Source organism: Onychomys torridus, chromosome 1 (genome assembly GCF_903995425.1).
Source record: "Onychomys torridus chromosome 1, mOncTor1.1, whole genome shotgun sequence".
In the NCBI taxonomy this organism is placed as follows: domain Eukaryota; kingdom Metazoa; phylum Chordata; class Mammalia; order Rodentia; family Cricetidae; genus Onychomys; species Onychomys torridus.
In genome coordinates this window covers 18,236,480-18,254,314 of record NC_050443.1, presented here as the reverse complement: position 1 = coordinate 18,254,314, position 17,835 = coordinate 18,236,480, and the positions used below count along the sequence as shown (strand labels likewise).

General features: G+C 47.6%; 2 protein-coding genes across 4 annotated transcripts in view; one reads left to right on the top strand and one right to left on the bottom strand.

Annotated features, from left to right (window-relative positions):
* The window catches only part of Ceacam18 (CEA cell adhesion molecule 18), a 33,002-nt gene extending 30,237 nt beyond the window's left edge, over positions 1–2,765 (top strand). The window contains exons 6-7 of one of the 2 annotated variants that reach the window (XM_036188486.1): positions 90–139; positions 1,960–2,765. In XM_036188486.1, the coding sequence (XP_036044379.1) occupies positions 90–139; positions 1,960–2,136 (227 nt within the window). In that variant the 3' untranslated portion in view covers positions 2,137–2,765. Of the gene's footprint in view, positions 1–89; positions 229–1,959 lie in introns of both variants that reach the window. The other variant, XM_036188494.1, reaches the window with a different exon arrangement.
* Positions 2,766–4,724: 1,959 nt separating this feature from the next.
* LOC118588936 (sialic acid-binding Ig-like lectin 12) lies at positions 4,725–15,577 on the bottom strand. 2 transcript variants are annotated; one of them, XM_036195655.1, is made up of 6 exons: positions 15,113–15,577; positions 14,419–14,466; positions 13,056–13,313; positions 11,989–12,082; positions 11,570–11,648; positions 4,725–5,308 (listed from the first exon to the last, which is right to left on the bottom strand). In XM_036195655.1, the coding sequence occupies exons 1-6, from the start codon at positions 15,537–15,539 to the stop codon at positions 5,123–5,125; spliced, it is 1,092 nt and encodes a 363-aa protein (XP_036051548.1). In that variant the 5' UTR covers positions 15,540–15,577; the 3' UTR covers positions 4,725–5,122. The 2 variants fall into 2 exon arrangements, with proteins under 2 accessions (XP_036051548.1, XP_036051538.1); XM_036195645.1 differs by lacking the exon at positions 4,725–5,308 and adding an exon at positions 14,657–14,926 and having other exon boundaries at positions 11,591–12,082.
* Between the last annotated feature and the right edge of the window lie 2,258 nt (positions 15,578–17,835).

Sequence of the window (17,835 nt, the reverse complement as noted above, 5' to 3'; positions counted from 1 at the left end):
AATAAACCCTTTCCTCTCCAAGTTGCTTTTTGTCATGGTGTTTTATCACAGCAAAATAAACTCTATGTCCTGTTGTCCTCTCCATTCAGGGCCACCACCGCCTGCTGTCCACAGAGAGTTCTACATTTCAGGATCCTTGGTAATATTTCTCATCGTACTGGCATCCTTGGGCAGTGCCTACTTCTGTGGAATCCTGGTCTACATCCTGATTATATTTTACTCCACCAGGTGACCACTGTTCATCATCATGGGGTCAGGGCTCTTATGACTTAGGAGACGTGGCCAGATAGAGAAACAGGCCAGGAACTGGAAACCAGGGTTCATATGAGGCAGACAAATAGATTCCCAGGATGTACCTAGTGGGAGAGAGGACTCATGATGTGGGAGCTAGAGAAAGGTGCTGGAAAACGAAGGTATCTTTCAGCAGAGTAGACCATGTCTCAACTTCAGCACTGCTTGTGCTTAGGGAGAGTTAGTTACTCGAGATGTGGGGAGAAAGGATCTCCTGTGCATGGTATGGTATTGAGCACTGCTCCTAGCACCTGACTGCTAGATGCCATTAGTAACACCCACCACCACTCAGGTTTAGATAGCTAAAAATATCTCAGGCACTACAAGTGTCAGGTTCAGAGCACAAACCTGCCCTGGCATGAGATTCAATAGTAATAATAGTGATGGGGCTGGAGAGATGGCACAATAGTAAACTTCTTGCTATGGAAGAATGAAGATTTAAATTCATATCCTACAGCCATGTAAAAACCATTCATATAGCAGTATGTGCCTATAATCCCAGCACCAGAGGATGTGATGACTGCTGTGTTCCAGGGTCTTACTGGTCAACCACCAGTCTAGTTGAAATGGTAAGCTCTAAGGTCAATGAGAGACTCCTAAAACATAAGGGTTACCTGGACATGCTGGCACACACCTTTTATCTCAGCACTTGGGAAGTAGTGGGCAGGTGGGCCTCTGTGGGTTCTAGGCCAGCCTAGTCTACACAGTGAGTTCTAGGATAGCTGGGAGATACATAATGAGATGATGGCGTTACAGTAGCAGTGGATGGTGGCGATGGTAATTATGAAGGAATGGTGATGGTATCCGTCAGCTTTCTGTTACTGTAACAAAATACCTGAGTCAACTAACTTATAAAAATGAAGATATATCCTGGATCATAGTTTCAGAACTTTTAGTTCATGGTCAGTTGACCCCCATTGGTACTGGACCAGTGCCAAAGCAATACATTCTGGCTTCTTACCTTGTGATGAGCAGACAGCAAAGAGAGAGGAAGGAGCCAGGCTTCCAATCCTCTCTCAGTGGTCTCCTACCCTCTTAAGGGTTTCACAACTCTCAATACCTTGGGGACTAAACCTCTGACACGTAGTTCTGTAGGGAACATTCTGGATCCAATATACAGCAGAAATTATGGCGATAAAGTTGGCACCACTAAATGATGATGGTGATGATGGTAACGTGGGTATGGTGATAATACTTTAAAAAGCTGGCTGAGTATAAGCCAGACGGTGAAACCAGCAGGCAGCATCCTCCATGCCTTCTGCTGTACTTCCTTGGTTGTGAGTTTCTCAGTTGGGTGTCATATTGTACGGAGCAGCAAGCAGGCCTGCCTGCATTCTGGCCTTGATTCCCTCAGTGATGGGCTGCGATCTGGAATTGTTAACTGAGACAAACCCTCTCCTCCTTACATTGTTTTGGTCTGATGTTTTATCACAGCAGCAGAAGTGAAACTAGAAAGGTGGGTTATGCTAATTATTTTTTCTGTTATTAAAATAAATTAATATTAAAAAGTATTGGTGGAAATGTTAGGAACTCTGGGCACGAAGACTAACACCCCCAGGTTGTCTCTTCCACAGGCACATGTGGGGGAAGAGCTGGGCCTCTTTATCTATTTCCTTCCCAGGACTTTAGGAACACAAGATGTGACTTTCCCCTCATTCCTTCCCGTAGGAGGAACCGGGCATAAGAGTTCATGGCAGTCCTAGAGGAGAGCTCAGCCCAGCAAGGAGGGAGAGAGACAGGAGAGTCTCCCATGGGGACCAGCTGAACCGGACCATCACAGGGTGTCTCCTGGGGAGGGAACCAGCCATCTCAGTGAGCCAAAGAAAAATCAAGCCTTCTAGATGAATTGGAAGACTCCATATGGGACCTGGACAAGGAGTGACATCACAGGCAGCCTGGCCAATCAGAGCCAGCCAAGCTGGGACAAGGTCATGAGAGAGCTCCAGGCTCTAATTCCAGACCCCCTCCCACTCTGATGTTTCCAACTTCCTGTCCTTTTCCTGACACCAAGGAATCTTGAAAGAGCCTGGAAGATGCTTGAACCAGTGTTGCTGAGGACAGAGACATCAAGCCGTTGTGAGCTCAGACAAGTGGTATCAGTTGCTTAGATGGGTTCACACACACACACACACACACACACACACACACACACACATGTTCAGGAAGCACGCTGGCAGAGGGGCTTCCCAATGAGGAAGGCCAGTCTCTTCCAGGTTATAAATGAATATGCACAGCTACATCTCCTAGGGCCCCAGATCCACACAGATGACATCAGAGACAGAACAGCTCAGGGACTGCAGGAAGAAGACCTCATAATGCTCTTGCAGAGGACTTGAGTTAGGGTCCTAGCCCCCATGTTGGGCAGGAACATTTCTCACTGTCACCTGTAACTCCAGCTACAGGGGAATCCGTCACCCTCTTCTGAACCCAACAGGAACTACACTTCTCTCTCTCCCTCTCTGTGTCTTTCTCTCTCTCTCCCTGTCTCTCTGTCTCTCTCTCTCTCTCTGTCTCTCTCTGTGTGTGTGTGTGTGTGTGTGTCTTTCTCTCTCTGTCTTTCTCTCCCTCTCTGTGTCTTTCTCTCTCTCTCCCTGTCTCTCTGTCTCTCTCTCTCTCTCTGTCTCTCTCTGTCTCTCTCTCTCTCTCTCTCTCTCTCTCTGTGTGTGTGTGTGTGTGTGTGTGTGTGTGTGTGTGTGTGTCTTTCTCTCTCTGTCTTTCTCTCCCTCTCTGTGTCTTTCTCTCTCTCTCCCTGTCTCTCTCTCTCTGTCTCTCTCTGTGTCTCTCTGTCTCTCTCTCTCTCTCTCTCTCTCTCTCACACTCACACACACACACACACACACACACACACACTTGAAAATATAAATATTTGAGAAGTAGTGGCATATACCTGTGATCCCCATATTTAGAAGCTAGAAGAAGGATGCTCAAGAGTTCAAGGTCATCCTCAGCTACATAGCAAGGTCTAGGCCAGCCTGGGATACATGTGACCCTGTCTGTCTTGGTGAGTCAGTGTTCTATTGCTGTGAAGAGACACTATGACCACAGCGACTCTTATAAAGGAAAGCATTTAATTGGGGCTGGCTTACAGTTCAGAAGTTTACTCCATTATCGTCATGGCAGGGAGCATGGTGGCAGATAGGCAGACATGGTGCAGGAGAAGAAATTCTATGTCCAGATTGGCAGGCAGCAGGAAGAGAGAGTGACCCTGGGCCTGTCTTGAGCTTCTGAAACCTTAAAGCCCACCACCTGTGACATATGTCCTCCAACAAGGCCACACCTCCAATAATGCCCCTCCCTGTGAGTTATAGGGGCCATTTCATTCAAATCATCACACCAACTCAAAAAAAGTATAGATTAATCAGCAATGATAGGTGTAATATATAATATGCACAAATACAGGTTCAGTTCAGTTGTATGTTCACACAAAAGTGAAAAAATGCAAAACATGTTAAGGATTACCAGTGTTTCCTCTTATGTCAGTTTCTTTCTTTATGTTTTTTATTCTAAAGTGTTTTTCCTTCCCAAATAACATTCATTGTTTTAAAAAATCTGGAAAAGGAAACCAAGTTAAGACACTTTGGATAGCTCCTCAGTGTCCACAGTGCTCTGTCTGCAACTTTCTCTGAGCTGTGTTCATCAGTGCATTCCAAATAGTGAAGTAGGATAGAGCAGCATCTCTGTCAAATTGTCTATCATTTATCTCTCTCTCTCTCTCTCTGTATCTATCTTATATCTACCACCATTTATCTTTTATATATCATTATCTATTGTCTATCTACCATCTACTTTTCTATCTATCTCTCTATCTGTCTACCATCCACTCACCTAGTTTTGGTTTGAACGTACATGGTCCACACAAGCTTATGTATTTGGACACTTGATACCCAGCTGGTAGCAATATTTTCTAAAGTTGCAGAGCCTTTCAGACATGTGTCCCAACTTGTAGAAGTAGGTGTCTGGGGCTGGGCCTAGAAGGTGGATATCTACTTCTGGCTCTGGCCTATGCCCGCTGTTTCCTGATCCACCAAGATGTGTGGGGCTTCCACAACATGTACTCACTGTCTTGAATACCATGTTGCCTCCCTCATGATGATAGACTAAAATCATGGGCCAGAATAAACCTCTCCACCCTTCATGTTTCTGTCAGTGTTTTGTCAACAAAGGTAAGAAAATGAACTAATACATACAACATGAAATTAGAAACCAGACTGTTTGGGTAGAGAAAGGGACAAGCAACTAACAGAAGACAGGAGAAGGTAACAGCAATGAACAGGGCCAAAATACATGATAGACTTGGAAGAAAATACAACAAAACTTATCATGGTGTAAATAATACTTGATATTTTTAAGTAAAAATTAAATCTAAAAAAATCAATCTTGGGACTGGAGAGATGGCTCAGTGGTTAAGAGCACTGGCTATTCTTGCAGACTTGGGTTCAATTCCCAGTACCCATGTGGCAACTCACAACTCTCTGTAATCCATTTCCAGGGGATGTGATGACCTCTGCAGACAACAGTCATGTGAGCAACACACAGACATACAAGCAAAACAGATGTACAGGCAAAACATCCACACACACATACAACTGAAAGTCAAGTTTATGGTTTCCTGGGCACAATGGTGGTTTCCAGAGCCTGGGGATCAGGTGGGCAGGGAGTGCAGGGACATGAGCAGTAGCAGAACTCCTGTGTGATAAAGGACGGCTCTGAAGTCATGTGCAGGCATGTTGACATGGTGGACTCTCTCCTTCTCGAGAACCAGCCAGCCTCTGGCGTCTCTTTCACCCCACGGCAGCTGGGCTCCCTCCAACCGTGCCCACAGCCATGCAGGTCACTTGTAGGGCTTTATCTCCGAGTACTCGGTGGTGTCCTGCTGCTCCTGTGGATTCCTGGGCTTCATCTCATGGAAGTTGAGGGATGCATAATGTACCTCTTCCTCTGTGGATGAGGAGGCCGCCTCAACTGTGGGAGGCAGGGGTTCGAAGCTGTCATCTGCCTGAGGTTCAACCAGGGGACTCTGTGTAAAGAGAGGAAGGAAGAGGGTCACGGTAGGACAGCAGGGACCCTCGGGACCCTCGTCCACTCACCAACATACATTTTAATTTTTAAATTACAAGTATGTGTGTAAGGGTGCATGCACATATGGTGTAGTGCCCACAGAGTCCAGAAGAGGGCATGATTCCCTAGAGCTGGAGTTAAAGGAGGTTGTGAGTGCTGGATGTGGGTTCTGGGAACTGAACTTAGGTCTTCCGCTAGAGCAGTACACTCTCTTAACCACTGAGCCAGCTCTCTAGTCACTCATGTGCATTTTTGTTGAAATCACCCTCATTTCTACATTCTCCAAACATTTAATAACAAGCACCCAGTCTCCCTGGCTCACCAGCAAGATACTAGTTTTGCCTCTATTTTATACATCTGAAGCTGAGATGGAAACAGGCAAGCAACTTGTCCAGACTCCCTGGCAAAGCTGGTGCACAGCTAGACTCAAGGCAGAGGCAGGAGACTTGCTACAAGTTCAAGGCCAGCCTGGACTACACAGTGAGTTCCAGGCCAGTCTGGACAATCATAACAGGTCATAAAGAGAAACCCAAACCAAAATCACAGTCAAAACCATAACCAATTGTTCTGACTCCAACACCTGGTATTGTACTAGGAACACATGTGTGAGATTCTTAGATGGTTGTTGGATAGTCCAAGGTGGAATGGGTGTGCTAGACACAGGACCGTGGCCCCTTTTCTTCTTGATATGTGTGTATTACATCTGTGTGTGGTGTGGGTACATGTGTGAATAAAGAGGCAAGAAGTCTGTATCAAGTTGAAAGGACCAAGCAGATGCCATAACAGGCTGTCAGTCTTCTCTCAGAGATCAGGCCTCAATTTCAGCTTCCTGAGACTTGAGCAAGCAGTTCCTGGGAGGGCCATGAACAAAAGACGTAGTCCTTGCAGTAGCTCCCTTTCTGCACTTACTCTGACCGCTCAAGGTTCAGCCAGTTGTTTATTGTCTGGAACCCCTCACCAACTTAGAGCTACATGCATGGGTCAATGTGAACATGTGAGGCCAGCCAGCCTCCATGGCAGCTCAAGGACAGAGCCTGGGCCACTGAGTCAGTCCCCACAGTCAGTACATACTAGGCCAACCAGTCCCCATGGCAGTTCAAGGACAAAGCCTGGGACTTGTCCAGGCCTTCCCCAAAATAATAACTGTAACCCCTAACCAGTAAATTCAAAGATTATACACCCTCACCCAATCATATGACGCAAAGGCTTGTACCACCCTGCTTGCGGTTTTTCCCTTTAAAAACCCCTCACCCTGGGAGCTCAGGACTGTTCTCCTCCACCCGTTGTGTCCAGTGTTGGACATGGACCAAGCCTGGGCGTGCTTGCTACTAATAAACTCCTGTGTGTTTTGCATCAAATATTGGCTCTATGATGGTCTTGCTTGGGGGTCTCTCGACATGGGCACAACAAAGTGTCTTTCTTTATGGTGCTCTGCCTTATTTTTTAAGACAGGCTCTCCAACTAAACCTGGAGCTCACCATTTTGGTCAGGTCCAGTTGTCTCTATCCCACCCTGGTACCATGGTTGTAGGTTGCGCCACTGTGGCTGGTTTTATGTGGGTGCTGGTGATCCAGACTCAAGTCCTCATGCTTGCAAACACTTTACCCACTGAGCCTTGCCCTCAGCCTCATGTACTTCATTCATTAATTGAAGACGGTCATGCCAGTGTCTATTTGAACACTCATTGGAGAGTTCTGTAATCCCTGCACTTGGGAGGCTGTGGTAGTAGGACTCCTGTGAGCTCGAGGCCAACCTGGACCACCCCATGGTTACTGGGTCTGGCAGGAATATATAGCAAGACACATCTCACAGCAAAACAAATGAGTCAACTGGTGTCTAATTGTGATTTGTGGTACAGTCAGGAAAGGGCAAGTGACAGAGGTACAGTGCCTTGATTCAGACATGGTGCCTGCCTTCCAGAAGCTCACAGTGTAGCAGAGCAGGGTAAGAAACCTCCAGTCAAAGAAATTGTATCTGATGGGAGGAATAATGGCCCTTAAGAAGCTCATACCCAGAACACCTAGAACCTGTAAATGTGCAACTAGAAGAAGCTTCACAGGTGGTACTGAGCTAAAAACCAGATTAAATGGAAGCCATATGAACATACATGCAAATAAGCATACACTAGGCTGAAAGAAAAGACAATGCTTTTAACACATATAACCCAAGGAGTATCCAAGTTTAACACTGCCTACATTTACTGTTTTGAAAAGTAGTTTATTTTCATTTATGTGTATGTGTGTGGGTGTGTGAACAGGTGAGTATAGTACCCATGGAGGCCAGAAGAGGACATTGGATCCCATGGAGCTACAGGCAGATATGAGCTGCCTGATGTGGGTGCTGAACTCAGGTCTTCTGCAGGAGCACAGAGCACTTTTAAACTCTGAGCTATCTCTCCAGCTCTCTTGCCTACCTTTAAATGAAACCAGGGTATTAACAGTTGCCTTCAGTAAGGCAAAGTCTGTTTTATAATAAAGTGTTGAACAACTATAGCAAAGTATTGAATAGCCACATTTTAAAAAAGGCCAGTGGTGGTGGCACACATCTTAAATTCCAGCACTTGGGAGGCAGAGGCAGGTGGACCTCTGTGAGTTCTTGGCATGCCTGGTTTACAGAGTGAATTAAAAGATAGCCAGAGCTGTTACACAAAGAAACCTTGCCTTAAAAAGAAAAAAGGAAGAAGAAAAAGAAAAACCATGGGCCACACACCCCATGGCCTTGGGGCTATGGACTGGGGGCTGTGGCACATGGCTACTGCCCCGAATCACAGGAGAGTATTGTACCACATGTGCAGGCACTAGTAGATAACTCAAACTTCGAAGTATGGATTCCACAGAACAGGTGTTGCTTTGATGTGATATTCAAGCTAAAAACTTCTAAGCTGGGCTGACAAGATGGCTAAGGGGGTACAGGTGCTTGATGCCAAGTCTGAGGACCTGAGTTCAATCCCTGGAGCCCACATGGTGGAAGGAGAGAGCCAACTCCTGGAAGTTGTCTTCTGACCCCCACATATACACCCTGGCAAACACACACACACACACACACACACACACACACACAACAAACAAATAAACATAATAAAAATATTAAGAAACTCATAAATCTAAAAAAATTGTAAGGGGAAACATTGTGAGCCTGGAGCATTTATACCTGAACCCTCAACTCCTGTGAAACAGCAAAGCAATACACTTAGAGTTAGAGAAATAGCTCCGAGTGAAGAGAGCACACTGCTCTGCCAGAGGACCAGAGTTCAGCTCCCAGCACCCACAGTACCTGTAACTCCAGCTCCGGGGAATCTGATTCCCGTTTCTGTCCTCAGTGGGTACTGCACTCAAGCATGTATGTCCACACATGCAATTAAGCAATAACAGTAATAAGAAAGAAGGAACGAAACAAAGAAACAGAGAAAGAAACCAAGAAAGTGAGAGTTTTTGTCCTTTTGTGACTGTCTTGTTCTTGTTTTGTTTTGTTGTGGTTTTTGTTTGTTTTTGCACTCCTCCTTTTTGCCCCAGACTACTTCCTGTGGTCTCTTCACCCTCAGTGATGGGTGCCTCTCTCCTCCTGTCTGCTCAAGGCAAACTTCTGATTCAGCTTCCAACCTCTTTCACTTATTGCCCTTCATTCATCTCCTGTCACTCAGACCCCACACTTACTCCCTTCATTTTGGCTTTATTAGCTATCCATCAGCCAGTCCAGAATCCCTCCACATCACCTCCAGCCTCCTTCCTAACACCTCTGCCTCTGTCCTTCCCTTGCTCAGGTTTTCCTGCCTGTTGCATCCAGAAGTGTCCACAGAAAATACAGTTGATGATCATCCCTTCTCCACGGAGGGAGGCTGGCCTTAGATCGTTCCTTCTTTCACTCATAGTGGTCTGGTTGCTCAGATATGATTTACACATCAACTTCTCCAAACTCACTTCCTGTGGTGGCCTCTGCTTCTCTTGTCTCTTCCCACAGCCCTCATGGCTGCTGTCCCACTCGCTGGCTGACTTCTGTTTCTGAGAACTGGTACCTGCTCCTCCCTCTATCTGGACTAATCAAATGGCAGAATCCAATCTCCCTCATCACTAACCAAACCATATTCAACCTACAGAAAATATTTAGAAGCCACGCATCAGGTGGGGACTAAGAGCCAGAATAGATAAAGAATACCTATAATTCCTCAACAACAAACAACCCAGCCAGAGAAATAGACAAAGACCTGCAACAGACATTTCTCCAGAAAGATGGAAAAGAGATAGTATTATTATTAGAAAATGCACATTTAAACCACAAAGAAATAACACCTCACACTCAGTAGGATATCCACTATTAAAATAATACAAAAGAAAACAGGAAATAGCCAGTATTGATGAACACATGGAGAAATGGGGTCCCTAGTGTACTTCTGGTGAAAATGTAAAATGGTTAAACCACCATGGAAAACAGTATGACAAATTCCAAAAAAATGAAAAGTAAAACTATATGACTCAACAATGCAGATATATAGATATATATATATGTATATATAATAACTGAGGATACAATCTTAATATTTCATATTTATGAGTGTTCACATCACAATAGTAAACAGGTAGAGGAAACTCATAAGTTGGCTAAAGAAACCATGGTACATACACATACCGTGGAATATTAATAACCTTCTAGAATGGCAAGGAATCGTGTAGTATGCTACAGCATGAAGGATCCTAAGTACATGTATTAAATGGAAAAAAAAAGTCACAAAATGACAAATATGGTGTGTCCTACATAGGAGGTATCTGCAGAAGTCAAATTCACAGAGAGGGGGGTGAGGAGGAGGAGGAGGAGGAGGAGGAGGAGGAGGAGGAGGAGGAGAAAAGAGTGGCAGATGCCAGGGTCTTTGGGAGGGAAGCCTGGGGAGGCAGTAAGAGCTGTTGCTCAGCATGTAGTTTTAGTTTTTCAAAATGAAGAAGTCCTAGGCATCTGTAACACAACTGTGTATGTGAAAAGGGCAACAACAGTGAATTTTATGTTACATGGGGTTACCAAAATCTAGAGCACAGATGATGGATACACAGACAGACAGGCAGATGATAGATGGACAGATAAATAGGCAGATAGATGACAGATAAATAGATGATGATAGATGGATAGATAGACAGACAGACAGACAGATAGATAGATAGTAGACAAACTAACCACATAGCCTGTCTTCCCAGCACTTCCTGGTTCTTGTACCTTCATTTTCCTACAATAAATGTCTCTGTCTTTTACGACATGCTCACATATTGGTCTTTGTTGTTTGATTGAGGGTTTGATAACTGCCTGTCTAGAATAAAACACGACTGAGCCCAAGGTTCTCTAAGGAACTTCAAAGATGGGTCCCTGGCACCTGGTCTGCTGGCTTCTTTGTAAGTACTCCATATTTCACAAATGGATGATAGGATGGACCTGGGGCGATGGCTCAGTGGTAAAGTGCTTGCTGCAGAAACGTGAGAGCCAGAGTTTGGATCCCCAGAATGACATAAATGCCAGGTGGGTGTGGTGACCCACCTGTAATTCTAACTTTAGAAGGCAGAGGTAGGGGCTCCCTGCAGCAAACTGGCTAGTGAGCCATCTCTGGGTTTGACAGAGTGGCAGTGCCTCAGTTTCAGGGTGGAAGAACCAATGAGGATGGTTCTTTACATCAGCCTCAAGCCTTCACTTGCATGTACACACACATGCACGCACATTCCTACACACACACACACACACACACACACACACACACACACACACACGGAAAAAGGAAAAACAAGGATGCATGGAACTCTGCTACTTTTGTTTTGCTTTGTTTTTCGAGACAGGGTTTCTCTGTGTAGCTTTGAGCCTTTCCTGGAACTCACTTGGTAGCCCAGGCTGGCCTCGAACTCACAGAGATCTGCCTGGCTCTGCCTCCCGAGTGCTGGGATTACAGGTGTGCTACTTAAAGCCCTCCCAGAGGCACTCAGAACTTCCTGGAGGTTGACCACAGAGAAGATTGCAAGGATGGAGCATGGTGGGGGTCAGTATTCACCAAATCTAGGAAAAGCTCAAAGCCAGAGAGCAAGCAGTGTGGAGGACACGGTCTGCAATTATCAAACTGGGGAACGGACTAGAGAGGTCTGCTTGCAGGACATCCAACTTGACCTACACTCAGCCGAACAATCTGGATCCATCTCATGGATGATGTCCAGGCAGGAGGATGCTGGGTTTGAACACATGCACACAGGTCACTCACCTGAGAAACCGAGCCCTTGAGGGCATCTGGATCCGGAGCTGCTGAAGCTGGCCTGGCTGGTCTCCTACAGGGTCTTACCCTGGATGCAAGGACACCAGGGGGCCTGTCAGTGTGGGCAGGTGGAGGTGCAGCTGGCATTCTCTCCCACCCTCTACTTGCAATTAAGCCTCTGAAGGGTGGTCAGATTGGCTGGTGGTCCTGTCCCAGAGGCTCCTGTGTTGAAAGGTGTTTCCTACCACCATCTGGGACAGTGGGGCCTGAGGGTTGCAACACTCCAGAGTTCCACACACCAACCACACACCTAGACCACAGCTCCCCCTGACTTCAGGCTCGCTTTTCCAGGCCTGGGCTCAGGGTCAGGTGCCAGGCTTGTCCCTCATCACTCCAGGTGGTCCGCCCCCACCCACACTGATACTCACACCAGGAGGAGGATGCAGCAAAACAGGAAGAGGAGGGCTGTGGCTCCTGCACCCACCAAGGCCCCCACAGTCATTTCTGATAACGTTGCACTGTCTGCAGAGAGAGAACTCTAAGAAAACTCCCCTCCTCTCCTCCCTGCCCCAGCCTTGCAGGAGGCTGGACCCTGCTTTTCTCACCCCTAGCTCAGGTAACCAGCAGCCCAAGGACCTGAGTGGAAGGGGCAGTGGGAGGACCCGAGATGGCAGAGGGACATCAAAGAGCTAGGCGGCAGTTTGACTTGATTAGTTTGGTATCTTGTCCAGGATAGGATTATTTTGCATTTTTAACTGGATCATTAAATGTATCTCAGTATATGTTAGGACCTGGGTTCCAACCCCAGATTCACAAACAGGCAAAGGAATGTTTCATCACAGCCAGATGTAATGAAGAAATGCTTGTCTTCAAGCTAACTCTGAGGCTAAGGCAGGAGGATCTCAAGTTCAAGGGGGGGGGGTTGGGCTGTAGACTGAGTTCAATGACTACCTGGGCAACTTAGTGAAACTGTCTCAAAGTAAAAATTTAAAAGATGGCTGGGGATATATGTCAGCTGTTGAATGCCTGCCTACCATCAGTGAGGGGCTGGCAGTATGGTTCAATGGTAGTGCCCTGCCTAAAAGCCCCCATTGAGGGTCTGGGGCATGGACCACTACACAGCGTGACTACTGAATTGTCCATTTGTTTTTATGCTGTTTTGTTTTGTTTTGTTTTTCTCTTAGCAAATGCCCCTTCTTCCTGGCCTGCAGAAGCAAGGAACTTGTGTGCAAAGTTCACCTGTGGAAGTCCCAGTCACTCTCCTCAGGATTTGCTGCTTCCTGAGGTGACTCTTCCCCCAACCCCGCCCCACACACCCTCCTTGCAGCAGGAAAAAGACAGTGAGGCTCTGGATATTTACAGGCAGAGCTCACAGCTCAGCACAAGCTGGAGCTACGCTGCCCTGTGAAGCTGCAGGAGCTGCTGGGAACAGTCCACAGATGGGACAGGCGTTGATCTCCTCCTGCTGCCCGCCTCTGGCCCACAGGTCACTCACGCTGTGGATGCAGACTCAGGGAAATGTGCTGGGAGCCCAGGGCATGCTGAGCTTGGCAGGTGTACACTCCTCCATGCTTAAGATGCACTGGAAACAGCTCCAGGAGCCCAGGTTTTGACAGCTTCGAGGGGCACAGACTCAGATTACCCCAGGTCCAGCTCAGGTTCGCAGGGGGATAGCTGTCGGTGCTACAGAAGAGGCGCAGAGACTGGCCCTCAGAAACGGAAAGAGATGAGCCGTTCTTCAGGGTTATGGATTCTGTAGAGAAAGAGACAGCCATTGTGACGAGATTAGGAGAAGAGAAACTAGAATCCAGAGAGGGGGGCTGACACCGATCGGGAGAAGAAGAAAAAAGGAAGACACCTACCACCACAGCAAGAATCTAAACTTATTTTATTTCAGTGTGAACTACTTGGCTGTAAGCCTCAAAATTAAACAGAACAAGTGATCCAGGCATATATTTGGAGTTGAGACAAACTGGGGCTGTGGGGGGGGGGGGGGGAAAGAGAGAGAGAGAGAATTGAAGGCAATGTCATGATGGCCTCAAACTCATGATGTAGCAAGAATGACCTTGAATGTCTGATCCTCCTGCCTCCACCTCCCAAGTGCAGGTCTGCACCACTATGTCCAGCTTATAAGGTCCTGGGGATGGAACCCAGCTAAGGTTTTGGGCATGCTTGGCAAGATTTTTGTTTTTGTTTTTTTAATTCTATCAATTGAGCCACATTCCCTGCACATAGTATATTACTCAGGAACACACACTTGCGGTCATACATACAAGACCTATTCACTGTTCACTGCTAGTGGTAGAATGGACTCCCTGCCCTTGCTGCCCATTGGTATTAGAAACCCACAGTATTGAATCCATCTGTGCTGGGTATCACAGTCATGGAGACCAAAGATCATCTCTGCTACTGACATCTTGTCTCTCTCAGAACCTCAGGGGAACAAGTCCAGGCTCAGCCAGCCTATGTGGACGGGACACTGGTCACTTCCAGTTTGGAGACCAAGCTTCTGAGAACAGTATTATATGTGTTCTAAGTGTCTAACCATGTAGCTGTATCTGCACAAGAAGCCAGAGCACAACTATTGGGGGTATGCAGGCAGATCCATAAATGGAGAGAAGGTACTGGATGGTGTGGTTCTGCTGTGTGCATGTCACCATGTGCCTGTGGTGGTCCAGGGCTGTGTGCAGATCTGAGGGAGTGAGGGGTGGATACTAACTGGTGCAGACACCTAGGAGCTTCAGAGGGGATGGTCCAGTGGCTCCCCAACAAGCGGCCTCCATCTCCAGGTGAGTCCTATGTGAGGAAGAATAAGCCCTGCCCTGAGCTAAAAGGCTCCTACCCAGGGCAGCTCCTACCTGGGTCAGCTCCTTGATAGATGGTCACAGTCAGATTCTTTGGAGCATCTAAGAGAGAATGACACAGTGGATTCATCAATCACCCTCTGTCCCCAGCAGCTGTCTAGGTGGGTATGGCAGGGGGCAGCATCCTGACAAGTCCCCTTATCAGGATTTTAGGACCCAGTGTCCAGACCTTGACCCCACCCTTAGGTGACCACTCTGCCTTAGCAAAACAGGCAACTCAGCCCAATCTCACATGACACACTGAGACGGATGGTCATTCTTGTGGTCACACCGGTTCCAGGCAGGGTCACCTGACAAGTGAGGTTGGTGCCATGGTCCCAGGGCTGGGGGATGATGGTCAGCACTGAGGAACTAATGGCATTGGTGCTCAAGAGTGACACAGAGGGACCAGTCCAGGAGAAGGTGGGGAGCTCACAGGCCCAAGGTGCAGAGCAGGTCAGGTTGCTGGGACGGCGAGCCTCCAGGGTTTCCGGGATAAGGATGTGTGGAGTGTTAGTAAGGGCTGGTGAGAAATGGAGGATAAGGAGGGGGTGAGGTGCAGCTCCAGGAGAAGCCCTGGCTCTGATTCAGCTCCCCACCTCAGCCATGATACTCAGACCCAGCTGTTCCCAGGATAGAGTCCTATCCCAGGACTACCCTGTGGCACCCATGACTTTCCCTGGTGGCTTCTCTGCAAGCCATGTCTGACCTGTCACATGCAGAGTCATCGTGTTCAAAATATAGCTATACTTCTCTTCTCCTCTTTCCAGGCGAAAGAAGTATGAGCCTGTGTCCTCCTTCCTGGTCTCTCTGATGTCCAGGGAGCAGTTGTTCTTCTGTGGATCTCCCAGCAGGAAGAATCGGCCCTGGGTCCTCTTCAGTACTGGCCTCTGTGGGTTATTTGTGGCCACTGGAAAATCATGCCTTATATTGGCTCCACTATGGAACCAGTATCCATGAACCGGGTCTGAGTCAGTCCGTTTCCCCGTGGGGTAGGAGAACCTACAAGGAATGAGGACACACAAGCCCTCTTGCACCACCACCTCCCTTTTCACATTCAGCGAGTAACCCTGAGTGGCCTCAGGGCCACCCTCTACCCCTGTCATTCCCCAGAGCAGCAGCAGCAACAGCAGCATGTCGAGCTGAAGCTGCGGGGCCACCAGAAGTCTGACTCTCTGGGCTCTTCTCTGAGGAACTAAGAGATGCAAGGCCTGGAGGAAGCCCCACCGGAAGCAGGGGGAGGCCAGGACAGTGGCTGCCCTGGGAGGAGGAGGAGCTTGGACCTTGAAGATCAGCCACCCACCACGCAGATCTCCTCCTGAGGCCAAAGAAGGCAACTGCCTCTCCCAAATTCACCCATGTGGGGTCTGATCCTATCTCCCTCTCTGCACTGACCTTGGCCTTTGAGTGACATTCCCTGCCCAGTGAAAATGGGCGTGCTTCCTCCAGAGCCCCAGAGCCTCCCCTGAGGCCAATGATATTGGTGGAGTTGGGGATGGATGTAGGGCATAGGGGAGAAGAGGGTCAGGGAGATGCAGGCCAGGGGCAACCAGCCTCTCCTCCCTCCCTTAGCAGTTTGTCATGGGCACACCCTCTCTGAGCACACCTGTGTTCCCAAAGCACCACTGTCCAGTGAGAGATGTCTCTGGCCCCTGGAGCATCTCACAGCCAGAGCCTCAATGGAGAAGGCACAGATTGAGTGGTCAGCTGCTCTGAAGGGGTGGATGTGAACATTCTTCCTATTAAAACCCGCCAAGGGATCTGGAGACGTAGCTAGCTTGGTAGAGTGTTTGCTCTGCATGCACAAAGCTCTAGGCTCCATCTCCAGCACCACATAAATTGTGTATGGTAGAATGTGCTGCAATCTCAGCACTTAGGGGTAGGAGGCAAGAGGATCAGGACTCCAAGGTCAACCTCATCTATGGAGTGAGTTTCAGCCCAGCTGTGGCTTCAGCAGACCCTGTCTCAAAACGTTCAAACCAAGCCCTCAAATGAAACCAAAACAAACACAACAAAAGCAAAAATACACCAAGGCCACAGAGGAGAGTCTCACTCACAGGAGACCTGGGGAAATGGAGGCTGAGGGACTATACAGTGGGACTTGGTAGAGATGTGACCTATCTAGCAGGAGAGGAGATACTTTAGAGAGAGACACTTGTGACCTCCATTTGGCTATCAGACTTTTTGGGACAAAGGGCCCCCAAAGAATCAAAATTTCCACAGAACTCCAGTGTTAGGAAAACAGAAAAGCTAAAGTCCAAATACAGGATGAACTCACCACCCAGGTAGAATCCACACAGTTTTGACAACATATTAGAAAACTTTGTGGGCCAAACAAGGATGTGCCACTGATGGGCAGTACCATACCTTGACCAGGACTGCTTGATCATGCCTACCTCTTGCCCTCCAATTAAACCTAAACTTCACATCAGGACCCTGAAGATGGACTTGAGGATCACTGAACCTCTATTTGTTTCTCTTCCCAGTGTAACCAAGTTACATTAAGTCTCCCTCTTTCTTACGTCTTTAGTTGGTATATGGAGGGTGAGTGTGGCCAAGCCTGCTCTGTTGGGGCTACTAGTGCTCAAGCATTGACCTTGAAAACTATAATAACACAGATTTACTTTTGGAAAAAGTAAAATTTCCTTCCTTGTTCCAGGATGGATTTCTTGTTGGTGTGGGAAATTCAGGGTCATTCACATTAGTAGATGCTCTATTCCTGAGCCATGTCCTCTGCCCCTCACTGGAGGATTCTTGGCAGGAGCTCTACCCCTGAGTCCCACCCCACCTCTCACTGAGTATTCCAGACAGGCTCTCTACTGCTGAGTCATGGCCACAGCCCATCATTACATGTTTCTTCCTTGCTGTTGTCTGTTACTGTCCCTTGCTCCAGAGGACCACTTGTTTGCTCAGGGTCGTCCACTCACCCGGGGTTCCTCTGAACAGAGGAAGTGAAGTGAGGAGTACCAGCCTTTCATTGTCTACCCTCAGGGATGGTCAGCATTTCCTAGAAGAAAACTGTGTTGAACTTGTGGTAGGAGGTAGAAGGAAGTGGAAATATTCCTAAGAGGTTGTACCTCCTTTGACTTACATCAGTTTTCCTAGAAACATCTGAGATACTACAGAAAAGTGACCCAGAGACATACCAGAAGATGAAACCATCCATTGTGAGCCCTCCAGGGCCATCCACATATTCCCCTCTCTGGATTCTACATTTGCTCCCTGTGGTGGCTATTCTTGGTTCTTAACTTGACTGCATCTGAAATTAAGTAAAACCCAAGTGAGGGTTTTGTTTCCCTCATCATTTGAAGTGGGAAGACCCACTTTTAATCTGGATCTCTTTAGGTGAGAAGATTCACCTTTAATACAGATCTTTTGAGGCAGGAAGATCCACCTTTAATCTGGGTCACACCTGCTGCTGCTGCATTGGAG